This window comes from Cynocephalus volans, chromosome 1, assembly GCF_027409185.1.
Source record: "Cynocephalus volans isolate mCynVol1 chromosome 1, mCynVol1.pri, whole genome shotgun sequence".
Classification (NCBI taxonomy): Eukaryota; Metazoa; Chordata; class Mammalia; order Dermoptera; family Cynocephalidae; genus Cynocephalus; species Cynocephalus volans.
Genome location: NC_084460.1, coordinates 271,590,246 through 271,612,152, shown reverse-complemented (window position 1 = coordinate 271,612,152; position 21,907 = coordinate 271,590,246). Strand labels below are relative to the sequence as shown.

At 37.3% G+C, this 21,907-nt stretch overlaps 1 protein-coding gene across 1 annotated transcript in view; it reads left to right on the top strand.

The window, feature by feature from the left end:
- DYTN (dystrotelin) overlaps window positions 1–21,907 on the top strand; it is a 61,014-nt gene that overhangs the window by 17,956 nt on the left and 21,151 nt on the right. Inside the window, 4 exon segments of the mRNA XM_063086341.1 lie at window positions 285–356; window positions 607–755; window positions 5,830–5,941; window positions 7,457–7,605. Of these exon segments, the coding sequence (XP_062942411.1) occupies window positions 285–356; window positions 607–755; window positions 5,830–5,941; window positions 7,457–7,605 (482 nt within the window).

The window sequence follows — 21,907 nt, the reverse complement described above, 5'->3', positions numbered from 1 at the left end:
TGAGAAGCGAAACAACGGAAGCAGCCCCTTTCTGGACCCCTTGCCAGACTTTCTTCCTTATCCTCCTCCCTTCTCTTCTTCCCACTTGTTCTTTATTGTCTCAGTTCGAACTCTGCAGAAAACCCACACATTTCGTGTTTGCTTGGGTGGAGACAGTTCATCTGGTCTCAGATACCAAATACTTGGGATCCCATGGCTCTGAGCATCGTCACTGAGGCAGGCTGACTCTGGTGGCCACATATTTCTTTATTTTCTAACAGCTGACATGAGGTTGTCTCTTGCAGATCCCAATCATTGTGAGGGAGAGTGGTGGTTTGTGCTCTGTGGAAAGTGCTACACGTAGCTGTTTCCAAGGGGTGAGTGCCGTGCAAATGTCCCTGGAGTTGGGGACAGGCACGCTTGAAGAGTTTGCTGACAGATGTAAATTACAGACCTGTTATTATTCCACACAGCATCCCAGACAACCGAATATAGAAGGTAGACTCGCCTCTGACTTTTCTTTCATATGATAAACTTCTGCAGAGCTGACAGAAATAGAGCCAGAAAAGAAGGTGAAAATACAAAGTCATGCCTAAAAACAAATCTTAGTCTGCCATTGTTTTTCAGGTGTTGAGCCCAGCAATCAAAGAAGAGAAATTTCCATCTTGGGTGCAGTCCGAGCCTCCCATCCTCCTGTGGCTCCAAACCTGCTACCGATTATCAGCTCACCTTGTTCGGTGTGGTGTCTGCAGGACCTTCCCAATTACTGGACTGAGGTACAGTCAGCATGGTATTTTGTGGATGGACTTTCTCCAGGTGAATCTAAAGTTAGAGCTGGGTCTCTCCAGATTCTTTTCAAGGTTCTTCTCATACATCTGGAACTCAGTTGACATTTTGGGCTCAATAATTCCATGCATGAAGCATCTGATTGATAATAAATTGTATTTTAGCTTCTATAATTGATGGAATATTAAATTCTTCCACTGGCATATACACTGACAAGTAGATATTTTATTCCTCTAAGGGGAAAAAGATTGTCTTTTGTTCAAAAAAAAAAAAGACACTTTTAGATACTTTGGCATCCTCAACAGTGATAATAATCGTCATCATCATCATCACAATGGTTTACAGTTGTTAAGTGTTAAACAAATGCTGGGGTGAGTGCTTCACAAGGACCACTTCAGTTAAAATATGTTATAAGCCTGTAAAAAAGGTGGTATTATTATCCCCAATTTGCAGAGAATTTAAGTAACTTGCTTAAATTCACAAGGTTAGGCAGTGGTGGAGGTTGGTGGCCTGAATCCAGAGTCCCTGCTTTGCAGCCACGTTGCTCTACTGCCTCCCTGTGCAGACAACTGAGAACAAGGTCTCAGGCCCAAAGGAATGATCAGCATTTGTGAGAGCAACTCGGGCTGCTTTTGGAGTGGAAGATTCAGTTCTTCCCACAGCTTTGAAAATGACAGTCAAAAACCCATCTTGAAGAAAGAGAGCTGCAGGTCTCCCATCAATAAAACAATAAGGAAGTAACATTAGAGTTATCATGAAAGGCGGGGGCAAGAGAGAAGGAAACCACCGGGTCTAGACCAGGCAAGGGAGATCTCATTCTCATAGCGAGTGGACACAGGTTTAGGGGCTGGGGAGGTGGTAGGACTGAAGCTCTGGGGCACCACGTAGCTAAATACAAGTCAGAGTTGGGGGGAGGGCCCAGAAGAGAAGGGGCCAAGAGGCCTCAGGGCTTGGCTCTCACTTACTTTGTTCCCTTCCCCTCTCATACTTCCTGACCTTAACTAGCCTTAAATACCCCAAAGATATCAAATAGGTCCACTGGGCCGCTAAACAACTGGAAGTCAGGTTTTAATTTCGCTGAGAAAATGAAGTGGATTTGCAGAGAATTTGGAGGACACAGTGAGCCTTGGCTTATGAACAATTCTGCAAATAACTGAACTTTAAACAATAAAACATGGAAATGGACAGGGCTGTTGGAAACCAAGCAAGCAGGAGCAAAGAAATCACCCTGCAATGAAAAATAACCTCTTTTTATATTGGACGGTGGAGGAATCTGATTTACCATGATTCTATTATAATATTTAACCAATAAGCAAGTATTAGTGAAGGAGTTCCTGCATGTGCTGCACTGGGCCAGCTACAGAATTAACTTTGCAATTATATTAAATACTTTTACATTGAAATATTTTTTCAAAATTATTATGTATAACATAATGTAGATATCTTTATCCCTATTCTATAGATGGCAAGAGCTGAGTCTTGAAGAGTTTGAGTGACTTGTTAAGTCACTCCGAAAAATAACAAAGACAGAAAGCAAGAAGTGCAACACTCATAAGTTTTAGAATATGCCCCTATCTGTTGAGACTGAGATGAAGCTTCCTCTTAGAAATGCCTCTGTGTGAACTGACTTTCCTCCTAGACACCCAAGGCAATGCACAGGTCCCATACATACAGATGGCTGGGTGGCCTAGGCAAGGCTTTAAACCTCTCTGGACCTCAGTTTCTTTTTCAGTAAAATAAGGAGAGGTGGATCAGATGATGTCTGAGGCTTCTTTTAGCTCCAACCTTCTGCTGAGTCTATTAAAAATTGCTTGGATGTATTACGGACCTAACTTTAAGCTTGTGTTTTTTTGGCTCTCAGAAAATTCAAGCAATAGCTTTGGTTTTAGTGAGATGAATAAAGCTATTTCAGGGCAGAAGCATTCACAGATCTGCTGGTAGCGGGAAGATGGCAAAGGCGCAGACTTCTAAAGAAAGAGAAGGCGCCAAGACCTTAGATTGTCCCTAATCCAAGATTTATATTTTAAAAGGACATGTCACATTTATGTTCTGTAACAGCCATGTAAGGCTGAGATGAGCTTGAGAGAAAACCCTGGTTCTGTACTGGCAAAAGCATCAACAACAGACCAATGTCATTACCAATACGACAACCTTTCTCACACACCTGCAGGTAGTTTCAGAGCAGAGAAAAACAAATCCAAGGATAGAGTCAGCATATTGTCCGAGATAAGTCAAGTGCAGCTGTATGGTAGAGCTGAACAAAGTTCATCCAATAATCCTTATAAAGAATAGTTTATTATGTTATACACTTCACTGAAAAAGTGAATAGCTACCCACATATGCGTGTTGAATTATTTTCAAAGCTTTGTACAAATTTTGCAAGGCCAGAAGGGCCGGGTTTACTAGCCCCATTTTCTGGTTGATGAAACTAATTGAATTCAACTTCATTCAATTAATGCTTGAAAACCTACCATGTAACAGGCATCCTCCAAAACAGTGAGCTTAAGTTCCCAATCCAACTACTAGTGCTACTGTGGCTAGTAAGGGTGGCGTGTGAATTCAACTCCAGCCTCCTGCCTTAGTCGTCTATTATAGTGGTTAAAAGAGCGGGCTCTCGATTCAGATAGTATCCCGGGGCTCAAAACATACTTCTACCACTTATTAAGTAGTTGTGTAACTTTGTGCAAGTTACTTAAACTCTTTGATTCTGCTTCCTCACCTGTAAACTGAGCATCATAGTAGAATAACTTAACCTGAAAGAACTTCCATGGGGCTTAACTGTGTCAACACTTGTACACAGCCTATGTGTAGAAAGTGCTCAAAAACGTTAGCTGCCGTTAAAGTCATTCAACACTATTAATATCTGGCCATGGGACTCAGTGTTGGAAATACAACCATGAACGAGGGTAGCTAGGCTTGGTACATGGCATTCACATTCTCTCTCTCTGCCTTCAGGTGACTTTGGTCATACTGTCAAGACCTTCTGCCATCTGGCCTCAGGGGCATTCCAAGTTTTCCCCCTCTGTTCTTCCAGATAGTTGGGTCTGATAGATTTGATGTCCTCTTACCCCTTCTTGCCCAGCCCAGTCTCCATTACTTTATGCCTCCTCTTCTTTCTAGCTGGGGTTTCCTCTGCTGTAATCCCCAGCCCAGCCTTCCATGGATAGTGTGTATCACGTCTTCCATGAAAACTTTTTGGACCATACCAGCCCACAGGGATCTCCCTCTCTCCCTCCTGTAGAACTAATTTTCCATGCCTCTCACTTGACACTTAATCACGTATCACCTAATTTTGCTAGTTAATACCTCAAGCTTCCATGTCAAATTTTTGCAGCAAGATATGAAATCTGAAGAGCGTTGGAATCTTGTCATATTTCTTTTTTGTAACTTTTAAGGCAGGGGTGGAAAACTCAGATGCTTACGGGGGCAAGGCAAGGATGTATATGAGGGCTGTGGGCCAGGTAGGGACTGTGGAAGGCTGAAGAGTGCATGCCAGTCTAAAAGGAGCAGCTGCCACATTGTCCTCACCAATTGTCACCATTTGTGAAGACTGTCACCATTTCTTTAGGCCACATACACTGCAGTTAGAGGAGAGAATTAAAATATCACACAAAGAAGTACAGATCCCTGATATTTTACAGGCAAACAACATGATCCCACTCAAATGTCCTTAAAAGTGACAAATTGATGACTGCTAGGTCTCACCTCCCCTGATTTCACAACATGTTTGCTGAGTGAGTGAGACACCCCTCCTTACCAGAGTATCTCAGAATTCTCTCTTCTCCTTCTGACCACATGGAGATTTAAGGTTGTAACTGTTCGTAAAAGAAAATATCCAATGTTGATGTGTCAAGAAACTTGGGTGTGGTGGTCACTAGCTTTTGGCTGGTAAGGAACTTCCTTCTTCCCCACTTTATTTCTTCCCTACATACAGACTTCCAGAAAATTACAAAAACTTATTTTAACATTTTTAATCTATGTTTTAATTTTCCCCAACACCATGCAGGAATGCAGGTCCAATATGATTATACCTTGAAATTTTTCTTTCTTATTCTTTTTTTCTTTTTTTTATTGTAACAAAGTTGATTGTACATATCTGTGGGGTACAGAGTTGAACATCAATACTCGTGTGCAATGTGTGATGCTCACATCAAAATAATTATTATATTTAATAATATACCCTATCATTGCTATTCATGGCTCTTTACCCATTCTTCCCTTTCCCCTCCTTTCCCTCCTTTTGAAACCTCAGTTGTCTTTTTTGAAAGTTCAATGTTATTGTGAATGTTGTATCTTTCTTTCTTTTGTTTATATATTTATTATTTTAGCTCCCACTTATGGGTGAGAACATACAGTATTCCTTTTTCTGTGCCTGGCTTATTTCACTTAATATGATTTTCTCTAAGTTCATCCATGTTGCTGTGAATGGCAGTATTTCATTCTTTTTATAGCTGAGTAATATTCCATTGTGTATATATACCACATTTTCCTTATCCAGTCATCTGATTATGGACATTTAGGTTGGTTCCAACTCTCAGCTATTGTAAATAGAGCTGTGATAAACATGGGGGTGCTAGTATCTCTTCGACATGATGTTTTCCATTCCTTTGGGTATATACTCAGCTTCAAGAGAATCCAGAATTTGTTTTTATTGAAATCTCCCAGTTTTTTTAACTTGGAAATTAAATTCAAAATGTTTGAGCACATTGTGCAGCTACACAAAATGTGGCTGCAAACTCAGAAGTTTATCCTAAGGGTTGTAGCATGTAGTACTCTGCATATGGAGAGTACTTGGTATTTGGGGGGGATAAATCAGTCTAGTTTGTTGGATAAAGCCATATTAATATAATGCCATATAAAAATACTATTAAAAGAAGATTTATTTGTTTAAATAAAAACATCAGAGTCATTCAATATCCCTATAAGGTTTGGGAGAAACTTTATACTCACCTGACAGCTCAGACATCTCCTGAATATTTTGGGACACTAATTCTCCACCTAAATATTATTTTTTTGCTCACCTGCTAGTAATGACATAAGCTGTACTTCTATTTTAATTGGCAGATACCGCTGTCTGAAGTGTCTCAACTTTGACATCTGCCAGGTGTGTTTCTTATCTGGTCTTCACAGCAAGTCCCAGCAGAAGTCTCATCCTGTAATTGAGCACTGCATTCAGGTAACACCTAATGTAATGTACCAAACTGTTCATTAATCAAGTCAGCATAAGTTATAGCCATTAAAAAATCTTTCCTCTACTAAAATTACAGATTCTGCTCCTGTCATACATTATAATATTTAAGACAAAGGAAATGGCAAACACAACCATAAGTGTCTCTCAATGTAAATATGCTCTCTTTACATTGTAGATTTTAATAAAATCTTTTGGCGACAAGAAATGCCAGTCAGTGTCCAATCTGAAGCCATTGATTCCATACTGTGTACTAGAAAATATCTGTGAGGAGTTAGAGGGGGAGCCATTGGAAATGGGTACAGATGAAAAAGAAAAGGCTCTGATTTGGTAAAAATGATGCGACAAGGCTTCTACTTGCTAGAATATTCTGGAGAAGTTTTAGGGGATTTTTTTGTTTTTGTTTTTGTTTTACCATGTCTCTTCCCAAGCTCTAAATTTCAAGTATTTTTTTTTTTCTTTAGGAAAAAGAAAGAGAAAGATTACTATCTCAGTTCTGTCTGAAAGGGTTTCAGATTTCACAGCTGCCTTTAGAATTTTTTAAAGAAAATTTTAAGTGTCCAGCAAGTGAATTCAGATATTTCTAAGAGAAAGAGAAATAGAACAGTACATTCTAAGCAAAAAGGATCTAATTTTTCCCAGAAAGAACATTTTCTTTTCATCAGTAAGTTCCTATAAATCAGTTTCCCCATGCAGATGGCATCCCCTTAAATACCACAATAGTGAAGGATATTGATTAATTACCTTTGCCAAGGATGGTTTTCCCTCATTTTCTCTTTAACACGAATGGTCCACAAAAGCCAAGTGCCTGGATCTTGCCAAATAATTTTCAGTGGGCATTGCCGTGCTATAAACTGTATTAACCCAGATCTTCAGATTCATTGGCCTATGATCTACCTTCCTGTTTCTAAAAGCATGGATCTTGTTGATGTTAGAGTGACACCATGTGGTCACCTTGTTATTACACTTCAAATTTCAAGTGCTGAAAACCTTTTCATGAAGCATCTCATTGCTTCCTTGCTTCCTGTTGGTAGAGGGAGGCTCTTAACACGGGGTGGATGGATGGACTTCAGGTGGTCCGTGAACCCACTGAAATTGCATACAGAATTAAACATATGAGTATTTTTTAGAGCTAAATGCACGTTATCTTCAAATCCTGAAAGAAACCAACAACCCCAAATTTTAGCAACTGTAAACTTAGTTCTCTTTCATACCTTCTTCTAGGTTTAAAAATCCGAATTACGGGGTTACTCTAAAGAAGAGGAGTTATTGAGGGAGTTGGAGGTATTTAATTTGGCAGTTTATGCTATGTGTATGTTTATACAGAGAGAATATGAAGACATTTCAGGGGTAAAGAAGTAAGATTGTTTTTCTGAAGACATACTCGTAAAAGTAAGAGAAAAAATTTCAAAAACTTTCATGGTGGTTAGTTCACCAAAGTAAGGAAAGAAGACTGTGTTTAGACTGATCTGACACCTTTTTTAATGTTGGCCATTTCAGCAGATGTCCCCAAAGGAGAATACAAAACTCCTCCTCAGGACCCTCAGAAACAACCTGCTCCAAGGGCGCTGTAGGAGGTAAGAGGCTATGAGAAGGCAGTGGCTGCTGGACCAGATGAATCCAAAGGGCATGGCTAACCATGCAACGGCCAGGTGAGTGTCTGTGAAAAACAGTCTCGCAGAAGGGCAGCCCAGGGGGCCTGGGTGTTGGGTTACACAGCCAGCACAGGGCACGTGCAGCAGCTTTCCTAATGCTGATGACCCTACAGAAGCCAGGATGTGCAAGTGAGGGAGGGATTAAGTCACTTTTTCTCTCTAGAAATGAACTTTAATTTTAAAGTAGAACAAAGCAACAATGCCTTTTAGTGACCCGTACAATTTTTTAGAGTTATTCCTACCGCTAAAAGCATCAGAAAGACACAGAAGATACTTAATATTAGAGTATTGGAATAACTTTGTTCTATATTTCTAGTTTTTGCTGATTTGCCTTTGAAAGCCTAATTCAGAATTAATATACTTTATTTTCAAAAAGAAGAAAGACTCAGTATCCCGCCACTCACAAATGAGTGCCATTCATATTTTAGAGTTATCAAAACAGGGATTAGGCTATAGATAGAATTTTTCATTCTTCTTTTCACCTGCATTAAATGGAGAGCATGTTCCATGTCATTAGTTTTCAAAAAAATTTTAATGGCCTTACTTTTATCCTTATAAGGAAGCACCATAATGCACAAACCAATCCCTTATCACTGAACATTTTGGCTATTTCCAAATTTTGTCCCCCCAAATTCTGTAGTCAACATCTCCATATATGCATCTTTCTGCATATTTTTATTATTTTATTAAGATAAACTCACTCAAGTAAAATCATTGGATGAAAAGTTGTGAACTTTGTGGGTCCTCAAAATTCAGAATGCCAAATTGTGCTCTGGAGCAGCACAGCCTGCCAACCCATCACATACCTGATCACCAACCTAAAGATGACTTTAGAAAAGTCTTTGTGACCTTAATTTTTGAATTAGCCACTTCTTCATAATTAAAATAGCAGAAAGTAAAGGAAAGAGATACTATTTATTTGTGTTCATGTCATCACACTTCTGAGGGGAAAATAATGATCCATTCACTCCCATTTTACCTATTGGGAGGATAAGAATACATTAGTTTAAATCAGATTGGTATTCATTTATTGATATCTTTTGTAATTCCCTAATGTCTTCTCAGACATCCACCAGCACATATATATATGCTTCATAGCTCTTTAAAGGAAAAAGTACATAATGACCTCACAATTAGATGACATTTATTATTCCCATGTCACATTTGCCTAGCAGATTGTTAACATATAAGTTGGAGAATCTGGATATCATCTTGATGTATATCTTCAATATTACATAAAGAATTTACATTTAAAAATAAAAACCAAGATATCAGGCCCCATTTCATCTTTCTTCTTCAAACTACTTATTTTCACCTTTCCTTAGGAAAGTAACAATAAAACATGCCAATCAGTTATCTGGATCTATTAGATATTTGAGATCTTGTCTAAATTTCTACATCCTTAGTCAGAACACAAAGATCCATGCTCGTTTGCATTTCTTTTCGCCGCTGGAGCCAGACTGATCTCTTACATGTATTTAACACGAGTACGATGGCCTTTCTTACTGCTCATCTCCTGCAAACTCCCATGCCTTCCTTTAATCCCTCCGTTATCTTTCCATTGTTTTTAAGCTAAAAACTAAATGTTGTAACATGACTTAGAAGTCCTGTACTTCATGATAACCTCTCCAGTTTCATTTCTTCCCCCCCAATTTCTGTGCTCCAGCCCTGGTTCTGCCCCACCTATATTACTAGGCCAAATCACTCTGCCCCCTTAAGATGTACACCTTTATTTTAAAGGATTTGTCCTAGGTTGTAACTATATATTTATTTGTGTAACTATCTGATTGCCATTTGTCTTCCCACTTGGCTAAAAGCTCTATCAAGGAATCTGCTTTCACTCAGCCTCATAACTCTAATACCTGGCTCATAAAGCTATTTGAACAATCCAGTCCATCAGCTAATCTTGCTGGTTGTACCTTCAAAATAGATCCAAGCCCTAAGTCTCTTTATCTGCACTGCCACCATCTCGGTCATCCTCGTTCTCCTGCATTGTTGTAGTGACCTCGTAACTGGTTTTCCTGCTTCCTCCCTGGTCTCCCTTTCTCTACTCCTGGTGCCACAGGCAGGGCGATCCTTTTCAAAATTTGGTCATATCATGTCTCTCCCCTACACAAACCTTCTGTTAGCTTCCCATCTTCAAAGAAAGCCAAAGTCCTTCTAATGACCCTCAGCCTGGCCCTAAAAACCCTGTTCCCCACCAGCTCTTAGTCCTCCTCTGTGCCTCTCCTCCAAACTGTTCCTCTGCAGCCTCATGGCTCTCCTTGCTGCGCCTTGAACATGAAGTCACTTCACTTTTCTATGACTCAGTTTCTCCACCTGATAACAGGGATAACTTGTCCTTCCTACTTGCAGTGCAGTATTCGTGGGGATAAGATGAAGAAAGGGAATTGCAAGGGCTATGCCAACTAAAGGTTCTTTAGATGTTGACGTGTTTTGCTCTTTCTACTCCATGTACAGCAAAATTGTTTCCTAAAATGACTTTCTTATATAATAATTTTCACTTTAGCCTAAATATTGATGAGTCCAGGAATTCTGATTAGTGGCTGATCTAGCAGAAGAGAATGTGGAATATTACTGGTTCACAATGTTATGATCGGCAAAAACCCATCCTTATTATCTATTAGGTTGTCACATTAGCACTGACCATCTTCTAAGAGATTAATGTTTATTACCAAATGGTACTATTGAATTCATTCACTGATTCAGCAAACAATCTGCCTGGTAATAAGCCTCCTCCCTTTTGATGTGGATTCACTTACTTTGCATATAACAGTTCACAATGAGAATACTTTCATTTACAAAAACATAATTGAACTCTAGATGTCAAATATCGCCACCATTATTAAATATTTTGGGAAGTTCTTGCAAATATAATAAATAAGAAATTAAAATGCTGAAAAAGAACAGACAAAATTACTTCCATTTGCAGCTAATATAATTGTGAATCCCTAAGAAACCCCGAAGAACTCTAGCAAAAATTACTAGAATTAATATACTTTGAGTGATGGTGAAAAATAAAAAGTAAATATGCACAACATTCTTCACTGTACTAGCAATAAACAACTACAGTTTTATAAAAATCCCATTTAAAATACCTGTAAAAAAATTTTTTAAACTAGAGAAAAACATTTAACAATAAAGATACGAGACCCACATAAAGAAAATTACAATATTTCATTGTGTACAGAAAACAGGTTCCGAACAAAAGGAGAAACATATCAAATTCCTAAAAGAAAAGATTAGCATAAGAATGTACCTGCTTCAAAAATTAATACAGTTGACCCTCATTATTCACAGATTCTATATTTACAAACACACCTATTTGCAAAAACTTATTTGTGATCCCCAAATCAATACTATGGTGCTTTTGCAGCATTTGCAGACATGGACAGAGTGGCAGAAAATTTGATCTGCCAGATGCACATGTTCCCAGCTGAGGTCAAACCTGGCAGTGCTCTGCCTTCTTGTGTCAGCTCTCATACTGGAAACAGGTGTCCTTTTCACAGTCTATTTTGTGCCCTGTTTTTTGCATTTTTGTGCTTTTTGTTGTTGATTTCACTGTTGGACATGGCCCCCAAGTGTGGTGTTGAAGTGCTGTCTAGTGTTTCTAGGCTTAAGAAGGCTATGATGTGCCTTAATAAGAAAACATATGTGTTAAATAATCTTCATTCAGGCATGACTTATAGTGCTGCTGACCGTGAGTTAAATGTTAATGAATCAACAATGTATATATTAAAAAAGGTGTCTTTAAACAGAAACACACATAAAATAAGGGTATGTTTTGATTAGTTCACAAAAATATTGTGACCAGAGGCTCGTAGGAACCTAACCCTATATTTCCCCTGGGAGCAATGGTTCAGTATTCCCTAATTTAGTGTTCATGGTCACTTTATAGAGCATAACTACTGTGAATAATGACAATCAACTGTATTTAAATTAAATGCATTTCCCAATAGAATCATGATGTTGTTTAAATAGGGTAACGTAATTTTGAAGATATGTTGGAAGAATAATTGCACAAAAATAGTATAATTATGAAACTGAAGAATAGTCAGTTCTTTTTAAGGGATGTTCTTTTTAAATTAAAAGATAATATGAAACTTTCCATGAACTTTTTGAAGACCTCTCATATATGATAACATGCAAATTAAAATATTTTCCTGTGGTAAGTCATAACAAAATAAAGAAGAAGCCTTAGACTTAGAAAAATATTTTTAGTAATAAAACAAATGATGCTATACAAGGGGTTCCTGAAAATTGATGAGAAAAACTCAAGAAGAAAATGGGGAAGAAAAGGAGGGTGCAGGTGAGGAGGAAAATAGACCAAATGTATAAATAGACGATCACAAAAGAGGGATTCCAAATGGTCATTAAACACACAAAAAGATGCCCAACCTCACTCATGGTTAGAAAAAACGCAAATTAAAGGAGCAACAATACCACCATTTCACTTATCAGAATGGCAAAGATTAAAATGAATGACAACATTCATTGCTGGTGAGGGTGGAAGAAATTTGGTGATCTTGAAATTTGGTAGAAGTGCAAATGGCTATCAATTTTTCAGAAAATAAACTGAAAATACTCATTTAATTATTCAGAAAATATTTATGGAACACAGTTCACATGGAAATGCTGAGTAGATAACTGACTATTTATATCTGGAATTAGGGAAAAAAGGGATACAAATTTGACGGTTGTTGGTATATATATGGCTTTTAAAGCCATAAGAGTACATGAGATTGCCAAAAAGAGAGTGTAGATAGAGAAGAAAGGAGGATCAAAAACTGAGCCCTGTGACACTTCACGTTACCAAGTTGAGGAAAAGAAGAAAAACCAGCAAGAGAGACTGACAAAGAGTGATGCTCGAAGTGGGAAGAAAACCAAGAAAGTGAGGAATCCCAGAAGTGAGGTGAAGAAAGTGTCCAGGGAGGAGGGCGTAGTGCTCTATTGTGTCACACGCTGCTGCCAGGCCATATAAGAATTGACCTTTGGATTGAGCAACGAGAAGATCATCGATGACCTCAGAAAGGGCATCATAGGACAGTGGCAGTAAAAAAAGGGTGGGGGGAGTCAGACTAGAGGCCAACTAGGGAGAAGAGGAGCTGAGGAACTGAAGACACCACGTAAGAAGATTCCAGGATGCTTTACTGTGAGGGATCAAAGAGATCGTGTGGATGGTAGAGTGACTGCGGTAAGAGAGGGGTGTGTCATGATGGAGAAAGTAACAGCATGTTTGTCTGTTAAAGGAATTGAGTCAGTAGAAAAAAAGTTGACGAGTTGGTGCAAGAGGGGAGGACGACTGGAGCAATGTCATCCAGAAGTCAGGAGGAGGTGGGATGTGCACGTGGACAGGCTGGCTTTAGAAGAGTGGTGTCTACTAAACATTAAAGTATACACAAGATTTGGCCAGTGATCCATTTTGGGAACTCTGTCCTATAGGAATGAAAACACCACTACATAGTAAATGAGGATATTTACTGTAGTAATGGAGGGTGGGGCGATAAGCCAGAAACAACTGAAGTGTCTCCTGGTAGAAAATGGTGGAATACATGTAATACGAACATACAACAGAACATAACGAATCTGCTCAAAAGAACAAGTCTTAGCTCCTGTCAATTACACTACAGGGTATTCACCATCATGCATCAGAAAAAGTGCAAGTAGCAGAATACTGTGTAGAGAATGATTCCACTTTTGTTTCAAAACAAATTCAACATGTATTTTGGTGTTTGTAAATGTGTGTGTACAGAAAGTGGTGTGTGTGTGACCATGCTGGCACCCTGATCTTAGACTTGCAGCACCCAGACCTGTGAGAAAAGTAAATGCGTTGTTTAAGCCACCCAGCCCCATGGTATTTTGGTATAGCAGGTGAGCAAACTAAGACAGAGTGGGACAACCCCAAGGTATTAAAGCAATCTCAGATGAGGTAGGAATAGAGTGTGTCACTCAGGTGTGTTACAAAGAAGTTATGGGTGACTCTGTTTTGCTGCCTCAAAATGCCCACCCTTTAATGACATAACTGTACCACAGAATAATCACTTCTTTCCCTGTGCCCTCATTGAGTCTTGAAGAAATGATCACGTTATGTCAATAATGATTGTATATTTGTCTGTCAGATGTGAACGCTCTGTGAGCAGGTAGTTCTCTGCTGGTTTTTTGTTTTTTTGGTTTTTTAAATCTTCTTATTTGCAATAACTTGAGATAGTAAGATGCTCTGAAAATAATTTTTGAACAAAGAAATAAAACTAAATGGAATTGTATAAACTGAAATATGTCTGACCTTAAACTATTCTGGTCTATTCTTTGTTCTTTTAGATATGTCATGATAAACACACACCTGCTCTTAGAACCCCTAACTGACCTGGACAAGATGACCTGGGAGGTTTTCTGCCACCTTCTATGAATTTCTTTGCATTCTCATGTCTAGATTATCAAGGAGGAGGGGAAATGGAATTTTTATTCCTATTATTGGCTAATTGGCTCTCTATCGACTAAATAGTCTGTCCGGAAAAGGGCACAGAGGAAAAATTTGGGCTACTTTATTGCTGTTTTGAGGGTATTGGCTTCAACGTCTGATTTAATATTTTCTAAAAAGGCTTTCCTCAGTGTCATACCTGATAATTAAAAATTGCTACAGTTTCTTATAAAACTCATCTTTATAACAGGCTCTCCATTCAGGACAATAGTTCTAAAGGACCAATGCATGTATTGCCAGCTGGAGCAGTGGAAACGACAGCCACAGAGGCCTCCAAACATATACCTCACAAAAAAATATCTCAGGCTCAGCAGACTGAAAGCAGCACCTCACATCCTCAGGTGAGTCCAAAAGGGAAAGGAGCTGTTATTAAGGCACAGTCAATCCAGACCATTTTGTGTGATCAAGGAAAAATCTGGGAGCATATTTTAAAAAATAATTTATCTCCACAAAGTGCTGCATATTAATTATAGAAAATTTGGAATTGTCAGAAATGAAAAAAGAACAAAATTAAAATGATAAACAATCTACTACATAACTACTGTTAATATTTTGGTGTACTTCCTTTCCTGTAAACATCTTTAAATTAGCTTAAATCACACTGCAAAAATTATTGATTATGTAGTTCTATATCAATGCATATTATACTGTGAGCATTTTCTCTTTTCATTATAATTCTTCAAAAATGTCTTAATGGTCATATAATTTTTATTTAAATGGACATAACATTACTTAACCCCTTGACTGTTGTGAATTATTTCCAATTTTAGCTATAATTTTTAAATTTACTATTAAAATCCTTATACATTACATTGTTCTTTTTCTTTTTAATTAAAAAAAAATCGGGGAGGCTGGCCAGTACAGGGAACTGAACCCTTGACCTTGGTGTTATAAGGCTGTGCTCTAACCAACAGAACTAACAGGCCAGCTCATCCTTATATATTATTCTCATCCATGGTTCCCCCAATTTTTTTCTCAGAATATATTTCTGAAGTGGAAGCACAAAAATGAAAAGTGGAAACATTTTTAAGGCTCTTCATTTTTATTGCAAAATTTATTTTTAGAAGGGAATACCAAATTACACTTACAGGGAATACAAGCCCCCATCTCACTTGATCCTTGCTAATACTGGCTCTTACCATGTTTTAAATTTTCTAAATTTTACGAACAGAATATATTTTATTTGCCTTAATTTGTATTTCTCTGATTAAGAGTGAAATGAAAATTTTTCCCCACATAGTTTAAAAGACAAATACACTTTCCCTCTGTCGGTGCTCTCTGCCCATTTTTACTGGTGCATCAGTTTTATTTATCAGCGTATTTGAACTTTTTATGTTTTGTTTGACTATAGGAAACCTTTCTTCCTGGTTATTTCCTTTTAGTCTTATTTATGTGACTTGCTATGCAGACATTTTTAATTCTTATAAAAACATTATCAATCTTTTCCTTTTGTAATGTCTTACACAGTATTATGCTTGGAAAACTTTCCCCATTAAGAAATCAAGTGACTCTCTAGTTGTATTTTATTTTAACATCGTTTAATTATTTCAACATTTAACTTCTAAATCTATCTGGCTTTTATTTTGATGCATGATAATTTTAATTTCTATGTAATGGTTCCTTTAGTACATACTAAAAATTTCACCATTTAAAAATGTGTTTTACTACTGTCTACTCAGCTGAATTGCTTTTCATTTTATTTTTACATAAGAACAACATTATTTGAATTATTCTAGCTTTATGATACCCATTAACAAATTATAGAGCAGGCTTTCCTTTTTTATTTTTTTAGCCACCTTATTAGGGTATAATTGACATGTAAAAAGCTATACATATTTAACGTATTCGACTCAATGAGTTTAGGGATAAGTATGTAATCATGAAAGTATCACCACCATCAAGGTCATAAATGTATTCAAAGTTTTCACCCACCCCCTTTATTATTTATTAGTGGGGGGAGCGGGGATGGGTGTGCATGTTAAGAACACTTAGCATAAGATCTACTCTCTGACCAAATTTTTTTATTTTAACCTTACTTTTACATATCTGTGGCATACAGTGTGTCATTTCGGTTCATGCATATACTGCACAATAATTCACTTGGCATAGATAACATAGACAGTTTCGTACCCATTAGTCCACTCTTTTGCCTCCACTAACCCCAACTCCCCTCCCAGCCTCTGGTAACCATTATTCTACTCTCTACTTCTATGAGAACCACTTTTTTTTTTTTTTTTTTAGATTCCACATATTCCACGGTATTTGTCTTTCTGTGCCTGACTTACTTCACTTGATGGATTCCAGTTCCATCCATATTGCTGTAAATGATAGAGTATCGTTTCTTTGTATAGCTGAATAGTATTCCATTTTGTATATATATCACAGTTTTTTTATCCATTCATCCATTGATAGGCGTTTAGATTGATTCCATCTCATTGGCAGTTGTGAATAGTGTTGCAATGAACATGGGAGTGCTGGTGTCTCTGATATATTGATTTCATTTCCTTTGGGTATATACCCAGTAGTGGGATAGCTGGGTCATAATGTAGATCTATTTTTAGTTCTCTGAGGAATCTACATACTGTTTTCCACAATGGCTATACCAGTTTACAGTCCCTTCAGCAATGTAGGAGTTTCTTTTCTCTACAACCTCGTCAGCATTTCTTACTTTCTGTCTTGTTGATAATAGCCAGTCTAATTGGGGTTAGATGATATCTCATTGTGGTTTCAATTGGCATTTCCTTGATGATTAGTGATTCTGAGCATTTTTTCATGTGTTTCTTGGCCATTTGTATGTCTTCTTTTCAGAATGTCTGCTCGGGTCCTTTGCTCATTTTTTAATTGGGTTATTTGAGTTTTTTGCTGTTGAGTTGTTTGAGTTCCTTATGTATTCTGGATATTAACCCCTTGTCTAATGTGTAGTTTGCAAACATTTTCTCCCATTCTGTAGGCAGTCTTTTCACTTTGTTGATAGTGTCCCTTGCTGTGCAGAAGCTTTTCAGTTTGATGTAGTCCCATTTGTGTATTTTTGCTTTAGATACCTATGCCTTTGTAGTCTCACTCAAAAAACGCCTCCCCTGTCCATTTCGTGTATGTTTTCTTCTAGTAGTTCCATAGTTTCAAGTCTTAAATTTAGATCTTTAATCCATTTTGAGTTGACTTTTGTGTATGGTGAGAGATAGGGATTGAGTTTCAATCTTCTGCATGTGGATATCCAGTTTTTCGGCACCATTTATTGAAGAGGCTGTCCTTTCTCCACTGTATAGTCTTGACACCTTTGTCAAAAAACATTTGGCTGTAAGTGAAGGGGATTATTTCTGGGCTTTCTATTCTGTTCCAGCAGTCTATTTGTCTATTTTTATGCCAGTACCATTCTTCTTTGGTTACTGTAGCTTTATAGTATATTTTGAAATCAGGAAGTGTGATGCCTCCAACTTCGTTTTTTTTTTGTTCAAGATTACTTTTGCTATATGGGTACTTTAGTGGTTCCATATAAATTTTAAGATTGTTTTTCTATTTCTATGAAGAATGTCATTGGTATTTAGATAGAGATGGCATTGAATGTGTACATTGCTTTGGATAATATGGACATTTTGTTGATGTTAATTCTTCCAACCCAAGAACATGGAATGTTTTTCCATTTATTTGTTTCCTCTTCAATTTTTTTCACCAATGTTTTATAGTTTTCATTGTAGAGGTCTCTCACTACCTTCATTAAATTCACTCATAGGTATTTCATATTTTGATAGCTATTGTGAATGGGGTTACTATCTGGATTTCTTCTTTGGCTATTTCATTATTGGCATATAGGAAGGCTATTGATTTTTGTGTGTTGATTTTGTATCCTGCCACTGTACTGAATTCGTTTATTAGCTCTAATAATTTTTTGGTGGAGTCTTTAGGATTTCATATGTATATGATCATGTCATCTGCAAATAGGGACAGTTTAACTTCCTTCTTTCCAATATGAATGCCCTTTATTGCTTTCTCTTGTCTTATTGTTCTGGCTACAACTGCCAGTACTATGTTAAACAATAGTGAGGAAAGTGGACCTCCTTGTCTTGTTCCAGATCTCAGAGGAAAAGACTCCAGTTTTTGTACATTCAGTGTGACATTAGCTGTGGGTTTGTCATAGATGGCCTTTATTGTGTTGAAGTTCATTCCTTCTACTGAGAGTTTTTATCATGAAGGAGTGTTGGATTTTATCAAATACTTTTTCTGCATCTATTGAAATGATCATATGTTTTTTCCTTCATTCTGTTGATAGATATATCACATTCATAGATTTCCATGTGTGGAACCATTCTTGAATCCCTGGGATGAATCCACCTTGATTATAGTGAATGATCTTTTCAATGTGTTGTTGGATTCTGTTTGCTAGTATTTTATTGAGGATCTTTACTTCTGTGTTCATTAGGAATATTGGTCTATAGTTTTCTTTTCTTGTCTTTTTCCAGTTTGGGCATGAGGTTAATGTTGGCCTTATAGAAGGAGGTCAGAAGTGTTCCCTCTTCTTCACTCTTTGGAAGAGTTTGAGAAGAATTGTTATTAGTTCTTCCTTAAATGTTTGGTAGAATTTGGTGGTGAAGCCATCTGGTCCTGGGGTTTACTTTGTCTGGAGACTATTTCTGCTTTGATCTCATTACTTGTTATTGGTCTGTTCAGGTGTTCTAGTTATTCTTGGTTCAACCTTGATAAGTTGTGTGTGTCCAGGAATTTATCCATTTCTTCTATTTTTTTCAGTTTGTTCGCATATAACTGTTCATAGTAGTGTCTTATGATCCTTTGTATTTCTGTGGTATCAGTTGTAATGTCTCCTTTTTTCATTTCTGATTTTATTTACGTGAGTCTTCTCTCCTTTTTTCTTCATTAGTCTTGCTAATGATTTATCCATTTTGTTTATGTTTTTGAAAACCCAACTCTGATTCATTGATCTTTTGGATTTTTTTTTGAATCTCCAGTTCATCTATTTCTGCACCGATCTTTGCTATTTCTCTCCTTCTGCAGATTTGGGGTTTGGTTTATTCTTGTTTTTCCAGCTTATGAGTGTAATGTTAGGCTATTTATTTGAAATATTTCTTCTTCATTGATGCAGGCATTTATTGCTATAAACTTTCCTCTTAGAACTGCTTTTACAGTATCCTATAGGTTCTGGTGTGCTGTGTTTTAATCTTCATTTGTCTCCAGGAATTTTTAAATATCTATTCTGATTTCTTCTCTGACCCATTCATTGCTTTGGAGCATGTTGTTTAATTTCTATGTATTTGCACAATTTCTAGTGTCTCTTTTGTTGTTGATTTCTAATTTTATTCTATTGTGGTCAGACAAGATAGTTGATATGATTTCATTTTTTAAAAAATTTGTTGAGACTTGTTTTGTTGACCTAACATATGGTCTATTCTAGAGAATGTTCCAGTTCTGCTGAGAAGAATTTGTTCTATTTATGTTCGTTAGTTCCAATCAGCCTAGAGTGGAGATTAATTCTGATGTTTCCTTGTTAATTTTCTGTCTGGATGATCCATCCTTTGCTAACAGTGGGGTGTTAAAGTTCCAAACTATTATTGTGTCAGAGTCTATTTCTCCTGTTAGGTCTGATAGTATAATTGCTTTATGTAACTGGGTACTCCAGAGTTAGGTGCAAATATATTTAGAATTATTATATACTCTTGTTGAATTGATCTCTTTATCATTATATAATGACCTTTATTATCTGTTTTATTTTCCTTGGCTTGAAGTCTGTTTTATCTGATGTAAGTTTAGCTACTCCTGCTCTTTTTGGTTCCATCTGCATGAAATATATTTTTCCATTCCTTCACTTTCAGATGGTGCTTGTCTTTATAGGTAAAATGAGTTTCTTGTAGGCAGCATATTGTTCATTCTTGTTTTATAATCCATTTGGCACTGTGTCTTTTAATTGGTGCATTTAATCTATTTACATTTAGAGTTATTATTGGTATATAGGGACTTGTTACTGCCATTTTGTTCCTTTTTTCTTTTTTTGGTTGTTTTGTTTGTCCTTTGCTCCTGTTTCCCAATTTACTGTCTTCTGAAATCAGGTATACCTGGGCTGTGTGGAAATTTTGGCCTAAAACTGAGTCTTTCCAGGAAACTGTGCCCCCTGTACTTCTGTTGCCCTGAGCAGTCTCCACTGAGTGCTCCTGTGCTGATTGGAAGACAGATCAGTTGCCCACTCTGCACACCAATGTACCCCGGTGGGCCATCCTCTCTCTTACACTCCAGATGTTTCCCATGGGGTGGGCTGTGCATAGTTCCCTCGTGATGACTCACTGGCCTCTGGGTGGTTCTTCTCTTGGTTGCAGCCCCTCTCTCCTATGTGGGTCCATGGAAGCCCTGTCAGTGGTCTGGCTGGCCTGGGGTCTTGTATGGACCACTCTGAGGCCTTCTTCTCCCCTGCAGACTCCAGGCAACTTCACACAAAAAGCTCAGCTGCAGCCTCTCACAGGGCCAGCCCTGACGTGGCTGGGACTTGAGACAGTTGGAGCAGTTTCTTCTTCCTGTTGCCACAGCTTCTCCTGTGTTCACACGTTCTGTGGGAGAGACCCCCAAGCTCTTCTTCCAGGCTCCAGCAGTCCCAGGTTGTCAGTCTTTGCTTTTTAATAGTTGTAAATTGGTCTATTGTGGGGGAGAGTGATGCTGGAGACCATCTATTCTGCCATCTTGATATCACAATCTCTGAGGAAATTTTACGTATACTATATAGTATTGTTAATTATAGACACTATAATGTATGGTAGATCTCCAGAACTTATTTATCTTACATAACTGAAACTTTATGCCCTTTGATCATCACCTCCTCATTTCCTCCCTTTTTGTTTTTATTTTTTAAGTGTTAACTATTATAAAACAATTATTCTTCTAGAAGAATTTTGAAATTATTTGGAGGGTGCCAAAATCAATTCTATTTGTATTTTGTTTAGCTTTGCATTAAACCTGTATGTTGATAAGAAAACATCTGTTGTCATTGTGGTATTTAGGTATCTCTAATTTTTTCATGTCTTTTTCTGCCAGGAAAACATTGTACGTAGCTTACTTCTATTATTCCACATGTTTCTCACCGAGGGCACCTTAGGTATTTTATGTTTATTGTTGCTATTGTGAATGGAGGCTTTTTCCATTGTATCTTTTTCTTAATTAGTGATGATGGTATATTGGAAAGCTATGGGTTTTTGAATAATTATCTTTGAAAGAGAAAACTTTCTGAACTCTTCCAATAATTTCGATTATTGTTTTAGTTTGAATATCTTTCTCCTAGGTAGATAATCATGCAGTCTGGAAATGTATATGAATTTTGGGGTTTTTCCTCAATATTTAAACCTCTCGTTTCTGTATCACATCTTTGATCCTGAGAGACTTCAGGTCTTTCAGAACAATGCTGGCTAATGCCAGAGATAATGGGGCAGCTTATTTTATTTTAAGGGAGGCTAGACTTAATGGGGGCATTTCTCTAATGCTTCTCCATTAAATATTATGGTGTTAGTTGCTGGTTTTATATTCTTTTCAATGTGGAGGAAATATTCTTCTTTTCCTAGTTTTTTTTTTAAGTTTTTCTGGGAAGTGATTTTGAATTTACTCATTTTAAGTCCATCTTCAGCATCAATTGAAATTATCACACGTTTTCTTATTGGAAGTATTGCATTACTGGAGTTCCTAATAGACTCTGTTAATGTTAATAGAGTAAACATTCCTGGCATTGCTGTAACTAAAAGCTATACTTTTTTGTAGTAGATTATTCTTTAAATGTACTTAAAATTTTGTTTGTTTTCTATTTAAAATTGCAACATTTATGAGTCAGAATAGCTC